The sequence below is a fragment of the Diadema setosum genome, chromosome 6, assembly GCF_964275005.1.
Source record: "Diadema setosum chromosome 6, eeDiaSeto1, whole genome shotgun sequence".
Taxonomy (NCBI): Eukaryota; Metazoa; Echinodermata; class Echinoidea; order Diadematoida; family Diadematidae; genus Diadema; species Diadema setosum.
In genome coordinates this window covers 38,790,420-38,807,753 of record NC_092690.1, presented here as the reverse complement: position 1 = coordinate 38,807,753, position 17,334 = coordinate 38,790,420, and the positions used below count along the sequence as shown (strand labels likewise).

Below are 17,334 nucleotides of genomic sequence, written 5' to 3'. Positions count from 1 at the left end.
CTCACAATCCATCATAAGCCCTGAATAGTGTCAATCCCTGACATTGCTCAGAAGTCTATGTAACATTTGTAACCTCATTGCCTTCCATGAACGACAAGATCTTGCTGACATGATGTTTTGTGCTTCCAGCCCTCAGTAGTTTTAGTAAAAACAATTTTTCTCCTTGATTCATTCAAATTTTTAATGAATGGTTCTGCAGCATCTGTACGGCTGACCTGAGACATCTTAAAGACTTACCTTGATTGGTAATCAGTGACATGTTAGATCTAATTGCTATAGTGACAACTTTCCTATTCTGTGAATATCCTCTATTGATCCACAAGCTTGCTTGGCTACCTTAAAGGACAAGTTCACCTTCATTAACATAAGGATTGAGAGAATGTAGCAATATTAGTAGAACACATCATTGAAAGTTTGAGGAAAATTGGACAATCCGTTCAAAAGTTATGAATTTTTGAAGTTTTTGTGCAGTCACTGCTGGATGAGAAGACTACTGCAATGTATGATGTCACATGAGAAAGAGGCAAGTCAAGTGCTCTTTTATTATGCGAAAAAAGTGAAAATATGTTTAATTTTCTGTACATTTTCTTTATACTGTTGTACTCATATGACATCACGAGCCTTAGTAGTCTCCTCATCCAGCGGTTCCAACACAAACATTTTAAAAATTCATAACTTTTGCATCGATTGTCCAATTTTCCTCAAACTTTCACTGATGTGTTCTACTAATATTGCTGCATTCTCTCAATCCTTATGTTTATGAAGGTGAACTTGTCCTCTAAGCATCCAAACCGAATGAGGGTCCAACTAGACAGCAGAAGTGCTACTCACCAAGGGAATTCTTCAACTTGAATCCATAGCTTCTACACAGAATGCTTTATTCTTGATTCTTCTGAAGACTGAAGACATCATTTCTTATTCCACCTGCATCCCTGAATTCATTGCTTTGAAAAATTGCATCTGCCATCATAGTTTACCACCATTCTTGCTTTCCATTGCTTTGCAAACTGGCAGCTTCAGTAGGTGAAGACCCATGTAACAGTAACCCCTGTATGAATGGAGGATCCTGTATATCCAGTGGTGGTATGTTGAGCTGTTATTGCAGAAATGACTTCACTGGCACATTTTGTGAATGTGAGTACATTTATATGTGTGATGTATAGGGCACATGAAATTTTACCTTGATTAACATCCACCTACCTACTAAAAAGCTCAACTGACCTGGAACTAATCATGGAGTACATTGAGGCTGTGCTCTCCCTGGAAATATGGTCCTCTGTGCATCCCAAGTCATCACCCATGCTTTTTAATGCATACCTAATCTCTAGCTTGCCACCCAGGGATGAATGAAAAGCGTAGGGTTAATAGTTTCACTGTATCTCCTCTACCCAGAGTACTGTGTTCTTATCTCTCAATATTAGGTCTTTTTTTCCACCTACATTTCTACATCTCTATGAAAAAATTGTATGTGCCTTTATCTCTCGATCATCACTGTCATTTCCTGTCCCCGTCCTGTCGGTCCGGCAGCTCCGGTCGGTGAGGACCCTTGTAACAGTGACCCCTGTATGAATGGAGGAACTTGTTCGTCTAGTGGTGGTGTTGTGAGCTGTAACTGCAGACCTGCCTTTACTGGCAGATTTTGTAAATGTGAGTACGTGCTATGTTGGGAAAAAAAAAGTTGTAATAATAACATCCGGAAATTAAAAGTTAGGTGCATATAAATGAATTACGAACCTTAATTTTTTCTCTTTTTTTTTGGGGGGGGGGGAGTATTTTTTTTTTATATTTGGATCAAGGAACCTTTGAAATAGACCTTATTTCACATTCATATTATCAAACCATTGGAATAATGGACTTCATTTCATTTTTGGTAGAATGAACCTAAAATAGAATACAGGACCTTTGGAGTAAGGAAGCTTATTTCACTTTTGGATTTATAAAGCCTGAGAAAAATAAATCTTTGAAATAATAAACTGTTCCTCACCAACAATGTACTAAGCACCATGCTCCATTTCCCCCACTTTTTAACTTTGAATAAAAGTCTACCATGAAAACTGTCTTAATCTGTGAAACTTTTTTTTTCTCATGGTCTGTTGGCTCTCCATGTTGCATCAGTACCTAGATTAAAACTTTTGTCTTTTATAATCAGCCCTTATCTATAATAGAATACTGTGTTTCTTTGACCAACATTTCTGTCTCAGCACTGTTCTCCACTTTTTTCACCTCTTTCATTCTTGGGATGACTATCTACAAAAAGTTTTATTATTGCCTGCAGAAATTTTCCTTTGTGTTTCATTATAATCAGTCCTTTTCAGTAACAAACACTTTTTGTTTCCTTAACAAACAATTCTATTTAAGTGTTGTCCTCCTTTTCTGACACTTACAACTTTTGGATGAGTATTCTCCATGAAAGACTTTCTCGAAATCTACACAAAGCAGGCCTTTTTAATTCCACCATGGTCTAATGGAACTTGCAAGTTGCATCTTAGCCTGCAAAATATTTCATTTGTGTTCATAATCAGCCATTATCAAAGACAAAATATTTGTGTTCTTGAGCCCAACACTCCTGTCAGTAACATTTTCCCTTTTCCACCACTTCAAAACTTTGGATGATTATCTTCCATGGAAGACTTTCTCAAACTGTTTATAAAGCCACTGTGATCTAGAAGAATGTCATGCTGCATTGCTGCCTACAGAATTGCTCATTTGTGTTTCATAAACAGCCATCATCAGTGACAAAATCTCTATCTTTCATCTGCATCTTGTATAATGGGCTTTTATTAGTACATTATTTCATCAGAACATTCTGAGCAATATCAGACATGAATATTACATCATGTGCTTGTATAGCTTGTCTGCCTCAAGTCATGTCTAAAAATAATCAGTCATTGCCATCATTGCTACTACCATTAACCGTCATCATCATTATCATTGTCATTTAATGTTGGTATTGCCATACAAGTCATCAATTTCTTGACTGGCCCAGGCTGTGACATGCGTAGGCTTCTTTTGCTCCCATAGATTTGCGGAATTACGATACGTGCTCTGAGAGGCTGTGCAATAATGGATCCTGTGTCCAGGAAACCATTGATCAAGTTTACTGTGACTGTGAGCCCTTCCTCAGAGGAGCATTCTGTGAGAGTAAGTAATTAACCCTTTGTGTGCTTTGAGTGAAAATAGCATATCGTCGCTGGGACGACAAGACCTCGTATCTACAAAATGTCAAATGTTCAGGAGAGCCAAAAAACATGGCGGCCAAAGCAATGTGGCGAATGGGATAGCCTTTCCTTTGACATGCCGTGGTGGCTTCATTCTTGGAGTAAGACAGTTTTTATTTGGACAGAACATCACTTAACCCATTATTTGACCATTAATCCAAAAAAGCCATTTTCACCAAAATTGCAGATACAAGATCTTGTCACCCCAGCGATGATATATAATGTCCAAAGTCCATGGTACTGAAAAGGCTAAAGAGGTAAACCCCTCCTACAGGCTTTTTTTCTATGATGTACTTGGGACTATTTCATGAAAGTTGTCAACCCTGACAAGTTGTCAGTCTCTGACAATTTCAGGAAAATCCTTAATTTTGATTGGCTGAGAAGCTCTGATCACTGACTGTTACGGTGGCAGTTGTCAGAAACTAATAATTTTTCACAGCTGAAAACTTTCATGAAACGGGAATCAGGCAAGTAATCACAAATATATCACATGTTTGTTTTTTTTTTTTGTGACCTGTTCGGCAAGTCTGATTTTCAGATCAATCATCCAATACTGTAAAAGTGGATATTAATTTACGTGCTCAGCCAGGTAAGAAGAGTTTTGCATGTTTTTAATTCTGTGCAGTGAAGAAATCAACTACTTGAACATATGGTAAGCAAAAATATTTGCATACATGCTTTTATTTTCGGGCTAGTTTCTGGTTGCACGGAATGCCCGAAAATTTCCATTTTTACAGTACAATCATGAGGCTTATAGTACTTGATAGATTCCATATCACAGCTAATAAATATTACAGGATTTGAAAGGAATGTGACAGTATTTCACTCATTTGGAGTTCTATTCAGACATGAAGCATAGAAAGCAGTTCAAAATGTTATGATATCTAAAAATAGTGACAGTGGTGGATAATTTTATTTTTTTTTTATACATTATAATTCTGACCTCCTGGACATGGTTAACTCTTTCTGTGCAGGGACTTGGGACAGTGTGTACAACACTATAGGGCTTTAAATACCAACCAGCATTCACAGCACACAAACGGACAGAACCATGGGCAGATATCATAACATTTTGAACTGCTGTACGGTTGCTCTTACTATCTCTCTTTTATCTCTCCCTCTCCCCCTCTCTCTCTTTGTATCTCTCCCCTTGTCACTATGTATATGTCTCTCCCTTCCTCGCAATGTATATGTCTCTCCTCCTTCTCTTGTATATATATCTCTCTATATATAAATCTCTCCCCTTCTTTCTATGTATATATCTCTCTCCCTTCTCTCTATGTATATATATATATCTCCCCCTTCTCTCTATGTATACATCTCTCCCCTTCTCTCAATGTATATATCTCTCCCCTTCTCTCAATGTATATATCTCTCCCCTTCTCTCTATGTATATATCTCTCTCCTTTTCTCTATGTATCTCTCCCCTTCTCTCTATGTTTATATATCTCACCCCCTCCTCTCTACGTATATATCTCACCCCTTCTCTCTATGTATATATCTCTCCCCTTCTCTCTATGTATATATCTCTCCCCCTTCTCTCTGTGTATCATATCTCTCTCTCCTTTTCTTTATGTATATATCTCTCCTCCTCTTTCCATGTATATCTCTCCACTTCTCTATATGTATATATCTCACCCCTTCTCTCTGCGTATTATATATCTCACCCCTTTTATCTATGTATGATTATATCTTTCCCCTTCTCTCTATGCATATGTCCCCCCCCCTTCTCTCTGTGTGTATAATATCTCTCTCCTTTTCTCTATGTAAAAAATATGTCTCTTCCTCTCTCTCTATGTTTGTATATCTCCCCCTTCTCATCTCTCCCCATTCTCTCTCTCTATATATATTATCTCTCCCCCTTCTCTCTGTATATATATATTATCTCTCCCCCTTCTCTCTGTTTATATATCTCTCCTCACTATGTGTATATATATGTATATATATCTCCCCTTCTCTCTCTCTCTCTCTCTATTATATATGTATACATCTCCCCTTCTTTCTTTGTATATACCTCTCCTCTCTTTTTCTTTTTCTATTTCTATTCCTCTCTCTACTCCTCTGTTTCTGTCTCCCCTGTTTTTGCCTCCATCTGTCTGTCTGTCTGACTGTGTGTCTGTCTGTCTGTCTGACTGTGTGTCTGCCTGTCTGTCTCTCTTACAGGATATAAAAACTGTGCAGATGGAAGCCCATGCCTCCACGGAGGACGTTGTATCAATGAGGGCCAGGGAGTGCGGGTAACATGTGACTGCACTGAGCAGTATGAAGGGGTTATCTGTGAAGGTGAGTTGTCAGAACAATATTTTATTAAGATGTTGAAGACTATGCAAAAGAGGAATTACTTGCAAAAGTTTTTTGAGGAAAATAGGTTGTGAAATGGCTGAGATATCTAAAAATGAAGTGGTTCTGTGAGTCCCACCTTTTATAAGGACCACTTTGTTTTTCTTTGTTTTAGATATCCCAGCCATTTCAAAACTGTTTTTCATCAAGCAAACTTTTAAATCAATTGAGACTGTGTGTTCTTTAATATTTCATACACATGTAAGTGGTTTTTATTTAAAGGTCACAAAAAGTTACAACCTGAATCCCCATCTCAACCAACACTATACCATCCCTTTAAGATGTGCATGTAAGTGGTGGAGAGGCAGGTTTATGTATGCTGACAATTTTCACACAGTTGTTTCAGTGCTCATTATACCAGGCTATTATTTGGGTTTGGCAAATCTATTAGAGTCAGTGATTAGATGAATGTGATTTATGTGACACTACATCTCTCTCTCTCTCTCTCTCTCTATATATATATTATATATATATATATATATATATATATATATATATATATATATATATTTTTTTTTTTTTTTTTTTGGTGGGGGGGGGGGGGATGGAAACAAGTCACTTTTACTGTAAATTGATGATTATGCTGCATTACACCTAACACCCATTTTTGGTGTCTGTCATGGTTAAATCTGGCAGTCTAGGGTTTCAAGGTAGAATATCAAAGAGGCTAGTGTTATATAGAACACTTTGTTAACATGAAGTCTGTCCCTTTTTGTATGGCAAACAGGTAAAATAAGCATCATGCGTGGGCGCTGTTTGCTAGACATGACGAGGAAATTTAAAGCTTGCATTATCAAACAGAGGGACATGCAAATAGGGTTGATAATAATGTGACATATTAACGCACATCACTGTCACTCATTCCTAGCACCTCATCCACTCATTAGCAATTAGAGCATAGATCATCAGTGGTAGGCATTCCAACCTTGGAGGATGAACGGGTTCAAGAGGAGAGAGGAGAGGGGCGTCAGTAAATTGATGATTAAGGCTTTTTAAAATATTGTGTGGGATCCAAGATGATAATCAGCTAGAGTTGTTAAAGCGGGCAGTGAGTGATGATAGCCATCTCACAATTCAGGGATAGGGAGGGATGTTTTAATTATGAAGTCTGATAACCAATACCAGTTCAAAATCATCCCCTTTGTGTTCTACATCTAGCTATATTAAGCTAGGCATGCAAAATTCACTGGGCTGTGATTTTCATTTCTGTCTACCATGCGGAGGAAATTGATTAAATATGAAAAATCTTGATGTTGACAGGAATTGATAACCATCAGTGAGAGTTTGTGATGTTACCATAGCAACTGTAACATTGCAGAAAGCAGGCTGGTAGAGATGCCATCTGTTCTTTTTTTTTTGGGGGGGGGGGCGGGAGGGGCATATATAGCACTTTTCTTTGACCAAACCTACTGCAAGTTTCATGGAAAATACTGTGTTTTTTTTTTTTCAAATTTGTTTTACTCCACATGCCCTGTCACAAGAAAGTTAAATAGTTTAACTTTTTCATCATGAAAAATGCATTTTTAACCCTCAAAATATTTCAATGCTGTTTAAAAGATTTGAATCCCTTTGATATTCATTTAGGAAATTCTCCTGTTACTCTTTTTTTTTCATGTGGTTTTGACAAACCCTCTCTACCCTATCACCATGCACCCCTCCCCGTCAGTCAGACACCCTGGCATCCATTTTTCCTTTTACTCCTGTGCAGTTTACTACTCTTATGTCTTGAGATATCTTTCCTTTTTTTGTGGACTTGACAAGTCATCCTCTGTTTCTCCCTTTACCTCGGCTACATAAAGTGTATAGCGCTGACCTGATAACTGGGAACAAAGAAGCCAGAAAGTATGTGCAACAAAGTTGGATATTTGCTTGTGTTATTTTCTCTGCTTAGTCAGAACTACAGACCAGATTATGGGGACGTATTTTGGCTGAAACTATTCCATTGTCTATCAGTAATGTCTAGATTCTAGAATTGGTAGGTAAATCTTAACCCGAGGATGGGCTGATTTCGATACGACATGCCTTTCCCCTAGCTTGCCTGAGTATAATCGAGACTCATCTTCAATGGGTTAAGAAGTAATCACAGTGAATTAAGCTCCATAATACTTGAAGGGTGATTTTCTTGTTAACCCTTTGAGGATGAGTCCTGAGTATACTCTGGTAGGTGCAATCTATGGGAAAGGCATGTTGTAGTGAACTCAGTCCATCCTCAATGGGTTAAGCAATCTATCCCACGTACTGGGTTTCATGTCGGATGATTTGCACAACCATGCAGTGGCAGCCACTTAAAGAGGGTGCTCTGCTGACATGTTTAAAAATGGTATAAGAACTGGTCTCCTGACCCCTCCCAATTAAGCGGGGATCACTGTACATCAGGGGCTTGTTGCATAAAACTTTTAACCTCAAAAAAAAAAACAAAACAAAACAAAACAAAACTCTTGGTAAGAACTGAGATTGTGGTATGATTTCCCCATTGACTTTCTACACAGGAAAGCTGCTTTTCTCAGGTAAAAAGTTTATGCAATAGGCCCTGTGGAATAAAGAGTCTGACTGTATTAAAGGATAAAGATTAACCTACTTTGAATTCACCCCCTTTATTTCTCCTACAGTGCCTATCTCCTGTCAGCCTATGAATCCATGTCGCAATGGTGGCAGATGTTCAGACGAGGGCACTGGTGTTGTGTGTGACTGCTCAAACACTGATTACGTTGGACCTACATGTGAAGGTGAGCCCATTCTTCACATGACCTCTATGCATTTAATTTGTTTACACTGTAAGTCCTGTTTTTCGTGCATATGACCTATTAAAGCAATAAAATAAAAAATGGTAACTTTTGTAACAATATAATAAAGCTATAGCTTTATTATATTGTTACAAAAGTTACCATTTTTTTTTTCTCTCTTTGTAGCAACTGTGACATTATTCATATGACCCTTCTCAAAGAATGATACTAATGAGGATATTTATAGCACAATTTTCCATTTTGATGAAATACGGAATGTGTTTTACACTGAAATGACTGAAAATACAATAAAAGAATGTCAAATATGAGAATGCACAGATAAACAATTATGTTGGATATTTGGTTGCTCCTGAAGAATGTTAAAGAAGTTTTTTTTTATTTATTTTTTTTTTACCATGTTTACAACCCAAGTCATTCAAGTTATATAAATGCAAGGGATGATGTGTGTTTTCAAAATGGCCATTCTAAATGTAATATACTGTATGTATGTTGATAATAAACTCACATTAAATGGGTCACGGTTTTTCTTCAGTCATTCAATTTAGAACAAACTTGAAATTTGATTGCATCTTTACTCCCTGTTAGTGCCTGCTATTGCACCACTCAAAATGACTGGACTTCAATTTTAGTTCATAAATACTGTACCTGTAATTCCATGAATTTGTTTCACCAGGTCTTATTTCCATTCAATTCATTGTTTGTCAAATTACAGATATGCAGGAGTGTAATAGACTTGCATTGTAAAAAAAAAAAAAAATATGTAACAGTGAATTTGTTGCAATTACATACAGTGAAGGCCTTTGTTGTCAAAAATACATAGGCCTATAATGAGTTCTGCAATATGGGTTCTGGTTTCCTAGAACTTAACAGCTCATCATTCATTTCATCTCTGAAATAGTTGCCGCCTGTAATGTCATATTCCGTATGTTGTGTGAATGTGTTATACATGATATAGTATATTTTTAAACTGCTGTATATCCATGGCAGTATTCCTTTCAGTACTAGTCATAATATTACTTTCATGCTTTAACATATTCGCGACATGTGCATGCCTCTTTCACATTCAAATACAACATAATTTATTATGTTTAATATCATTCATTTGTAATGTTTCATCATTCTGTGACCCTTTATCTATTCCCAGTCCTACCCATCAAAATAGCTGTTGTTGTTGTTGTTTTTTTTTTTTTGTGGGTGGGGGGGGGGAATGATGTTTCAGAAGGTCTTGAAGTATACCATTTGAGTTAAATCATTTGAGGTATTTTAAAGAGTAACTTTTTAAAAAAAAATCTTTATGAACAGTTCAGCATATATTCTTGAAAATACCATTCCTGAATATTTGATTTTGCATCATTTATTTTGGTGGGTTAGGAATACCCGTATAGACAGATATTTCAAAGTTGATAATCTCATATGAAATTTTGTGAAAAATGTAACTAAGTTTTTTTTTTTTTTATATGACTCTTTGTTTGTTTTGTGATAGATTGTCCCAGTTATAGTTGTTACCTTCACTCACTTCAATTGATCAATCAATCAATCAATCAATCAATCAATCAATCAATCAATCAATCAATCAATCAATCAATCAATCAATCAATCATATGTCCCTCCATTCTCCTTCCTTGTTCTCGATGTTGCTACTAATTCCTCTGGTGATTTGACTAACTTAATCCCATGGATGGCTCATATTGTGTGAAATCTTATGTCTTTTTTGATAATCAAATGTTTGGATAAACTTGATCACATGATAGTGGACCATTTGTAATGTTGTTTTTTTCATGGTCATAACACTTTTTGGAATGTATCTTCTATTGGCAACCACTTTCATGCAATCAAATGGGACACACAAATTGGTTTACACTAATCAAATGAAATCAAACCAAAAGTGTATATTATGCAGTTTCAGCTCTTAATTGTTTCTGTAAATGTTGTGAATACTCTCTCTTGTATTGTTTTGTTATAATTACAATTGTAAATCCTGATGGTTTAAACCAGTGAAAATGGATTACTATCAAAATGCATCATACATTTTCAGTGTTGATATCATGGTCAGATTATACCTTTAACCAATGGGGTTTGTCAAAAACTATGGATAATAACAATTAATTCTGTGCATTTTTCTTTTTATTCATCGGTTCATCCTTTCTTTTAATACATGTGAATAATTTTCTTAAGTTGTGTATTGTTTGCTTGGTGTAGGGTTTTAATCTGGTGCTGTGTGGATACCTCTCATTATCATCGTCAAGTCCTTTGGATTAATTATTCTGTTGAACTATTTTTCCCCGATTCAATCATTTTTTTTTTCATCAATTAAAGAAAATACTTAATTCAAGGTGATACATTAATCAATTAAGTAAACAATTTGGAAGGACAAATAATTGAATGTAATACAAAATATATGTACGAGTGACATCCTAGCAAAAAAAGAATGATGCACACTTCATGTCATTGTAACAGAAAGAAGTAAAAGATGAAGATGAAAAAGAGTGTTTCTGGTAGGATGTGGATCACATATCAAATGGACAAAAGAAAAAAAAAACCACCACCAATATATCAATTTATTATAACACGTTTAAGTTAAATTTGTCTACATTGTATGTACCATTGGATTAGTTCATCATTGATATACATGATGCAGATAATACAGAGCATACTATTAACAGTACTTGGCGTGCATGTAGTTTGAAATACATGTATTTTAAACTACATGTATGCTAAGTACTGTTAATAGTATGCTATTATATGAAATGAAGAGTTTGTTCGCAAAAACCTATAAGTCCATATTTGCCAAAGGGAGATATTTGCGATTAAAGGTCAAGAAATATAAAGAGAATAATAAGAACATTTTTGCTTCTTTTGACCAAAACTTCAAAAATGTACCTTTATATGTAGTGACCAATATATCATTTAAAAGGTATTATTTTGTACTTTATGACAGAGACCGTACTTCAAAATCTTCAAAAATGGACTTATCGGTTTTTGCGAACAAACTCTTCAAATACCAGCTCAAGATAACATGACAATATATGGCACAGACACTATTCTTTGGGCAATTTGTACCCAGGAAAATGTGGTTAAATAACTGTATACACCATATATTTCGCGAGACTAAATTTTCGCGAATCGAAACTTCGCGACGATTTCGCGAGTGGTTAAATTCGTGATCATGGAGTCCGATTGAACAGAGAAATGTGTATGCGTACGTCGATCAGGATCAGAGTCAATATTTTCGTGTGTTTTTAATTTCGCAAACAGCAGCTGACTCGCGAAATTCATGAAAATAAAACCTCGCAAAATATTCGGCGTATACAGTATGGTGAAATACGGCACCTGGAAAGTATACTGTATGTCCCCTACTATGCTTGTCTCTATCTGGCCTCTAGCTGTGTGCCCTTCTGCTGCAGTCCCCTGTAAATGGCTGCTGTTAAGACTATGTCATTGTGAGGTACTGTAAAAGTGGAAATGTTCGCGGCATGGAAATTCTTGCACATTTTGGGCAACCAGAAGCTAGTGCAAAAATAAAAGCACATAAATATTTCTGGGTGCCTTTTGTTCAAGTATTTAATGTCCTGATTCCACGGAAATAAAAACAAGTCAGATTAATCTTACCCGGTGCTGCCTGAAAAATTACTACTTTTAAAGTAAATGACTGCTGACGATACTATCATACTATTATTTATGTATTCATTTAATTACTTATTTATTTATTTATTTATTCAGTTTTATTTATTTATTTATTCAGTTTATTTAAAAAGTGATCAGGTCAGGCACGTTCAGGGCCCAAGGGCCTTCTTTTCAAGTGAGCGTTGTTACCAATAGTAATTTTATTAGCACAAATTGCAAGTGAAAATCACATAATACAACAGCAAGAAAAGAGAAAGTAAATGAATATGTAGAAACAAACAAGATGTGATATCTACATAACTAAAAAAGATGCAAAAAAAAAAAACCCACACCAATTATTCCCCGCCTTCTGAAAGAGGCATTGCAAGTCAAGTGCTCATTTATAATGCAAGAAAAGTGAAAATATGTTGAATTTTCTTAGTATATTCTTTATATAGTTCTACACATAGGATTTCACAAGCTATAGTAGTCCCCTCATCAAGCAGGGACTGAGCAGAAACGTCAAAAATTCATAACTTTTGAACGTATCACTGATTTCCCTCAGACTTTCACTGATGAGTGCTACTAATGCTGCACTCACTTAATCCACAAAAAGTCATGTCTGTGCAGGTTTTTATTGGATGGCAATGAATGGGATACCAGGAATATTGCATGAGTTCATTTTAACATTGCACTTTGATCGATATGTGTAGTGTTGGCCCTACAAATAGCTTGTGCAGTGTTCCATGGTATTCCATGAATTAAAGCCATCCAATATAATTATCATCATATATTTAATAGCCATTATCTAGATAGTGAAAGCATAAACCATCAAAAAGGATCATACTTGTTCGGGACATTACTTTGTATAAATTCGACTCTGCACTGAAAAAGGAGTGACTCGCATTTGCATTTGTGAATTATAACAAGAGTTAGCTCACTCAGCAAGCACTAGCACAAGAAATAAAATGAAACATTTGATGAATTATTGCAAAGCCACTAACAACGGTAGCTAATGGGGAATTCATACATTGGCCTATGTGTTTCACTCAATAGTCTCTTGTATTGCAGAGTGAAAGTGGAGTGAACAAAGAATACTTGTTTGCAGTGTGCTGCTAAAACATCCTATATAAATCATAATGACTATTAAATTATTGTTTTCATCATTATTACTAGTGGAGTGCTTGGATCATTATCAGTTCTCATTTTCTTTTTCCACCATGGTTAGAGGAGGATCCCTGCATGAGCTCTCCCTGTGTGAATGGTGGTACCTGTTACACATTTTATCAGGAAGTCTATTGTGTTTGTCCTGTTGACTTTTCTGGGTTTTACTGTGAACAGGGTGAGAGATGGCAAAACTTCATTAAAACTATCTTATAAATATATGAAAAGTTTGTTCGCAAAAACTGATAATTCCATTTTTGAAGATTTTGAAATACGGTCTCTGTCATAAAGTACAAAATAATACCTTTTAATTGATATATTGGTCACTACATATAAAGGTACATTTTTGAAGTTTTGGTCAAAAGAAGCAAAAATTTGCTTATTATTCTCTTTATTTTTCTTGACCTTTAATCGCAAATATCTCCATTTGGCAAATTATGGACTTATCGGTTTTTGCAAACAAACTCTTCATATGTTTGCATGTGCATTATATGAGTAGTTCGATTTAAAAAAATGGATCATGCACCATTTTTAAAACCTGTTTTAAAGTAATTCTACCATCAGATAGAGTAAAATATGATTTTTTAATTGATACTGCACTTGGTGCTTTCCAAAAACATGTCCAGAAGTTATTTTTTTAAATATCCTTTAATTTCTGATTACTGGGCAGGATTAGTTGTGAAAATTGCAATTTGACAAGAATGGACGATATTCTTTGTTTGTCTGATGATATTCTTTATACAGTATGTGACCCTGCATTGCAAAACCAACCAACAAATTTGGCAGACAGGGATGGTTATTCATGGGCAGAGACTTTGAGCTTTAGAATGGTGTATATAACTCAATACAACTGTGCTTTCGTAACCTCTCTATGTAATGGAAAGAACGTACACACTTTTGAAAAGACTTTACTGAAAAAAGAGACTTTGAAGTTAAGAGCCTATTCAAGTGCTTAATCTCACTGTAAAGTTGCATGCTGTGCCATGAATGGGACATAAAATAATGTTAGTGATAATCTCTATGAAGGGATTGATAGATTAAGTTAGAATTTTCCATACTGTGTAAACACATTCCATTCAAAACAGATACCAATTGTAATTTGGTAGCACTTTCAAAAGTTATCAGAGTTGAACGTGAATAGTATGTAGAGGGTTTTTATGAAATGAAAAGGAATCACTATTAAAGGCAACACATACTCATCACACCATTTCAAAAAATAGTTGTGTCAAAACTGATAAATTCTTACTTTCCCATTTGTATCATATGTCTCCCATCATCATCAGTACTACTGGAATGCTTCAAATATCAGTTATCATTTTCTTTTTCCACCATGGTTAGAGGAGGATCCCTGCCTGACTTTTCCCTGTCTGAATGGTGGTACCTGTTACTTGATTAACCTGGAAGCCTATTGCGAATGTCCTACTTACTTTGATGGGTTTTACTGTGAAGATGGTGAGGGATGATGTACCTCATTACAACTATTTTGTATGACATGGTTACAATATGTGTGTGTGTGTGTGTGTGTTATGTATTATACAATATATCAAAGAGTTTGATATTTAAACTGGTTCAGCACCATTTAAACATATCTTATTACCAAAAGTAAGTCTATCATTAGATAGAGGATGATACCTCACTTGTTGCATATACGTCCAATATGGACTTCTTTTGGGGACATGGTTGATACTATTGCCTGAGGGATGCCAGCTATGCCCTATAGTAAAACCATATCGTCGTTGGGGTGACAAGACCTTGTATCTGCAGTTATGCTGAAAATAACTTTTTTGGATTTATAGTCAAATAATGGCTTAAGTGATGTCCTGTCCAAATCCCAACTGTCTTACTCCAAAAATGAAGCCACCATGGCATGTCAAAGGAAAGGCTATCCCATTTGCTATAGTGCTTTGGCCGCCATGTTTGTTGACTCTCCTGAACATTTGACATTTTGTAGATAGGAGGTCTTGTCGCCCCAGCGACGATATCTGTTTTATATACTGAACGAAACTAAAATGAAATGTAATTTGATCAATCTCATTCGTGCTAGTCAGTTCACACATGATCATCAGGCACTTTTGCACAGTAATTGCATAAATTGTAAGTGGGCAATGCAGAATCTGCTGAACGTATGTATATAGTACAATAACTATATCTCTTGCCCTGCAGAAGCTATGTAAGTCAAAACAAGCCTTTACAAGTAATCAGTGCTTTATATACACAGAATAAAACTACCCAGTAAATGAAATTCCTCTTTAAATACCGATTGCATAAATGTCATGTTGAGTATGAAAAGATTTCAGTGGTTCCTGCAAGTTGTGTACTGCTCCCATAGAATTCACATACTATAACTAGAACATAACTTCAAGGGGCCTACATTGTGGAAAGAGCTGTTTTCTGCATGTGTCATTGAAACTTTTCGTTTGCATTTTGGATTGCAATTGTGCAATCTGTGCATTACACACAAAAGGCTCATCACTACATGGATGTGGTCAAGGGTACAGGTCGACGGGGTCAGGATGTTCATGAGTGCACATGTTCATGTACTCCATACCACCCATTTAACAATAAAAAAGAGACCAGTTGGGGTACATGTTATAAGCAGGGCTGCACTCTAACCCATTTTTTCCACTGGTCTGACCTGCCTGTCTGACCAGTAGGTACCAAGTTTTTTCCCACTTTTACTGGTTTATTCCCGAAAAAGGTACTGGTTCGATAATGATTTTTACTTGTCCTGGACTGTCGGACCATGCAGTGCCAGTGTGCAGCATTGTTATAGATAATATAATAAAATAGATAGAGAAATGAATAAGTAAATAATGTAAATGTGAGTGAAAAGTTGCAAATATAAAGACTATGCAAGTCATCTTTTTTTTTGGGGGGGGGGGCGGGAGGTTCATTTAGACTTACTATAGGGAGGTACGGCCGATGAAGTCCATGATTCAACCTGTTCAAAATGTGCAGAGAAAATTGTTAAGATATTTGTGTGGGGTTTCAGAATTTGCTCTGGCGGAAAGTAATGCAAAGTGTGCGAAAATGATATAGTGTACCGCAAATATTTCCACGTTTACAGTAGGCCTACATGATACTGGCCCACTTGTAATGTTTACCTATGTTCATAACACTTCTTGGGATTTATTTCCCATTGGAAAACATTTTCACTTTTGATATTGTATATCTCTACTGTTAAAAGTTTTTTTATGACCCGATGCCGTAACAGTTAACAAGGGATTAATACATTTTGCATTGTCGTTGTTGATGTTTTTGTCAAGAGTTACAATGTATCCCTTAAAGAAGGAGGTTTATCCATAGCTGTGGATAATACCAACTTTCTCCATTTTCTTTTTGTTTAACATTTCATTCTTTCTTGTAATTAATTCGATAATTTCTTTGAGTTATGCGTAGCTAGTGTATAGTCTGCCATTCGTTTTTAATAGTCTGATACTGCATAGATGCTTCCCTCTATATTATATCAATTCCTTTGTATCAATCATTCTGTATGTCCCCTTCCATGCATGTCTACATCTAGCCTCTTACTGTAGCCTCTTGCTGCAATTCCCTGTAAACAGCTGCTGAGAAGACTATCATTCAGGTGCGAGTTTCTTCACTTTGTCTCCCTCTACAAATTACATTTGCAACTGCAAATGCAACTGCTGATCTGTGCATTAAAAAACATGTCAGAAAAAAGGAACCAGTGGGACTCGAACCTGTCATCTTACTCATTGCGGAGAAGTGAACTGCCTCCAAAGGCATTTATCTGATCTCCACCACTAGAGGGCAAACTATACAATGGTGTCTGAGATTTCATTGGTGCTGCCATTACCCACTTAGTAATGGCAGAATTTTTGCATAGTGAAGTAACATTTTTACAGCGCGTATTTGAACTTTTGAACTTTTACACGAGTATGCACTTCTAGATTTAGCTGCTCCTCGGTTGCTTGCTTGCTAGCATGTGGAATTACCATGAGGAATGAGCCTACCGCTTGGCCGTCTTCTGGTGCTCCCCGTGTGCTCACAAAACAATTGTACAAGGTGTATGCATCCTCCACACTCTAGTATACAAATGATGCACAGGACAGAGTGGATCGGTGAGGGGATGCACAAATTTAACTTTGGAACTGTTTAGACCTACGAGCATAGTGAGTGGGTTTTAGATTGTTCCAACGCATGAAAACAACCATTTTCCCCATCGTGCGTTTGGTACACCTACAACACTATACAAGACTTGAGCCGTGCATTCGGATTTTACTGGACGCATGGCTCAGTGTGGA

The 17,334-nt window shown here is 36.2% G+C and overlaps 1 protein-coding gene across 1 annotated transcript in view; it reads left to right on the top strand.

Moving 5' to 3' along the window:
- Positions 1 to 3,063: 3,063 nt before the first annotated feature.
- LOC140229779 (tyrosine kinase receptor Cad96Ca-like) overlaps positions 3,064 to 17,334 on the top strand; it is a 39,798-nt gene continuing 25,527 nt past the window's right edge. Inside the window, exons 1-3 of the mRNA XM_072310013.1 lie at positions 3,064 to 3,141; positions 3,804 to 3,807; positions 5,382 to 5,501. Coding sequence (XP_072166114.1) covers positions 3,064 to 3,141; positions 3,804 to 3,807; positions 5,382 to 5,501 — 202 coding nt within the window. The remainder of the gene's footprint in view (positions 3,142 to 3,803; positions 3,808 to 5,381; positions 5,502 to 17,334) is intronic.